This window comes from Nansenia antarctica (assembly GCF_963989245.1).
Source record: "Nansenia antarctica genome assembly, chromosome: 12".
NCBI classification, from domain to species: domain Eukaryota; kingdom Metazoa; phylum Chordata; class Actinopteri; order Argentiniformes; family Microstomatidae; genus Nansenia; species Nansenia antarctica.
In genome coordinates this window covers 2,787,815-2,790,314 of record NC_137682.1, presented here as the reverse complement: position 1 = coordinate 2,790,314, position 2,500 = coordinate 2,787,815, and the positions used below count along the sequence as shown (strand labels likewise).

The window sequence follows — 2,500 nt, the reverse complement described above, 5'->3', positions numbered from 1 at the left end:
CACTTCCAACAACACACACACCTCTACACACTTCCAACAACACACCTCTACACACTTCCTACAACACACACACCTCTACACACTTCCAACAACAACACACCTCTACACACTTCCAACAACACACCTCTACACACTTCCAACAACACACACACCTCTACACACTTCCAACAACAACACACCTCTACACACTTCCAACAACAACACACTTCTACACACTTCCAACAACAACACACCTCTACACACTTCCAACAACAACACACCTCTACACACTTCCAACAACAATGTTGGGCAAGACACTGAACCCCAAATTGCTCCCAGTGAGCGGGCCGGCGCCTTGCATGGCAGCTTGCCGCCATTGGTGTGTGAATGGGTGAATGAGAGGCCATTGTAAAGCGCTTTGGAATACGGCGCTGTATAAGTCAGTCCATTTACCATTTACAATGTCTGCAGTAGCAGCAAACACATGATGAACCACAGCCTGACAGAACAACAACACATGTATTATTACACAACAACACTATGTATTATTGCATTTCAATGAGCTTTGAATTAAAAGGAGAAAATCTATTGAATCATAACTAATCACATGCACGTCATTCATTCATTCATTCATTCACATGCACGTGCGTAGGGCTTAGAGATACAGTAGAGTCAGCAGAATCCCCCCGAGCTCATCAGTCAACTGGTCACATCCTCCTGCCAGCTCACAGTTGCAGAACGGGAGTGTTTGTAAACGCATGGATGTGCAGTCTTGTGACGCCCCATCGACTAAATGGTAAATGTACTGCACTTATATAGCGCCTTCTTTTGCTGCTCCAAAGCTGCTCCAAAGCGCTTTACAACGGCCTCTCATTCACCCGTTCACACACACATTCACACAAACATTCACACACACATTCACACACACATTCACACACACATTCACACACACATTCACACACCAATGGCGGCAAGCTGCCATGCAAGGCGCCGGCCCGCTCACTGGGAGCAAGTTGGGGTTCAGTGTCTTGCCCAAGGACACCTCGACATGTGGCCAGCCGGGGTTTGAACCGCCGATCTGACGACCTTGCCGGCGATCCTGAGCCTAGACAGGGGTGTGTCTAGTTACTAGCCATCGACTGCTCCAGGGAGCATCACTACGTAGAAGAAGCTATAACATTCTGTACAGTTACTAACAAAACAATCTATCTCCAGCTCCTGTTTTCAATAACTTATTATTCTCAGAGGTTTACGTGGGAAAAATGAAGAGGCTTATTGTTCAATTGACAATCTCAGCTTGGGTGACGTGTGACTTATTCAAGTGCACTGGCGGACTCAGGGGGGGGGGGGGGGCAGTCTCTCTTAAGTGCCCTTTTGAGTGGCGAAAATGAGAGGACGTGCCCTATTGGTGCCCCTCCAATGTCTAAATTTGACCATGTGCCCCCACAGTTGAAAAACGTCGCACTAAAATGCCCTTTTGAGTGGCAAAAATTAGAGGATGTGCCCTATTGGCCGCCCTTCCAATGGTCTGAACTTGACCGTGTGCACTGATGGGGTCCCATGTTGTGCAGTAGGTGCCCTTTCATTCTTTTCGCCGCCCCCCTGCCCTTCAAACAGCCTGAGTCCGCCACTGCTCAAGTGTACACGACGTTCAAGTCTGCATAGTTGATAAGGGCATTGTAGAACTGTGGAGAATGTAGAATGTAGGTCACCGTGGTTACCTGAGTGGGGAAGTGCAGCAGAGACTCAGACACTCTCTGGAGGAGGGGCAGACAGTTTCCACCTTTCCCTCCGTCTCCGTTCACACCCCTCCCACCTCCTCCTCCTCCCTCTCCTCCTCCTCGTCCTCCTCCTCCATCTCCTCCTCCCTCTGTCTCTGAGGAAGGGGAGAGCTGGCTGCCGGAGGAGCAGTTCTCTGTCAGCATCTCTCTCACACAGGCGGGGTTCAGGTCCACATGGAAGTCGGCTGAGATCTTACAGCTCTTAGCCACGTCGAACAGCGCCAGGCTGACGAAGAACGGCTCCACCTACAGATAGGAGAGAGAGAGAGCCAGAGAGAGGGTACACGGTGAATGGACTGCACTTAGTATATAGCGCCTTTTTTGCTGCTCCAAAGCGCTTTACAACGGCCTCTCATTCACCCATTCACACACACATTCACACACCAAGCTGCCATGCAAGGCGCCGGCCCGCTCACTGGGAGCAATTTTGGGGTTCAGTGTCTTGCCCAAGGACACTTCGACATGTGGCCAGCCGGGGCTCGAACCGCCGATCTGCCGACCTTGTGATCATTAGACGGTGGCTCTACCTCCTGCGCCACAGCCGCCCCGGGGGTGTTATTAGTGTGTGAGCGTGAGTGTGGGGGGGTTTGTTGCGTGTGCAGGTACACACATGATACAGCTTGATTGTGTATGACTGACTGTGCACTTATGCTAGGCGTGATGGACGGCCCAGGCCCCACTCCTTCCAGGAACCATTAAGCCTGTCTGAATTGGAGAGGGGGAGGAGGGGAGGGGGAGGA

General features: G+C 51.2%; 1 protein-coding gene across 1 annotated transcript in view; it reads right to left on the bottom strand.

Moving 5' to 3' along the window:
- The window catches only part of dock11 (dedicator of cytokinesis 11), a gene marked incomplete at both ends in the record, with an annotated part of 86,081 nt that overhangs the window by 60,654 nt on the left and 22,927 nt on the right, over nucleotides 1–2,500 (bottom strand). Inside the window, 1 exon segment of the mRNA XM_080543300.1 lies at nucleotides 1,701–2,006. Coding sequence (XP_080399426.1) covers nucleotides 1,701–2,006 — 306 coding nt within the window.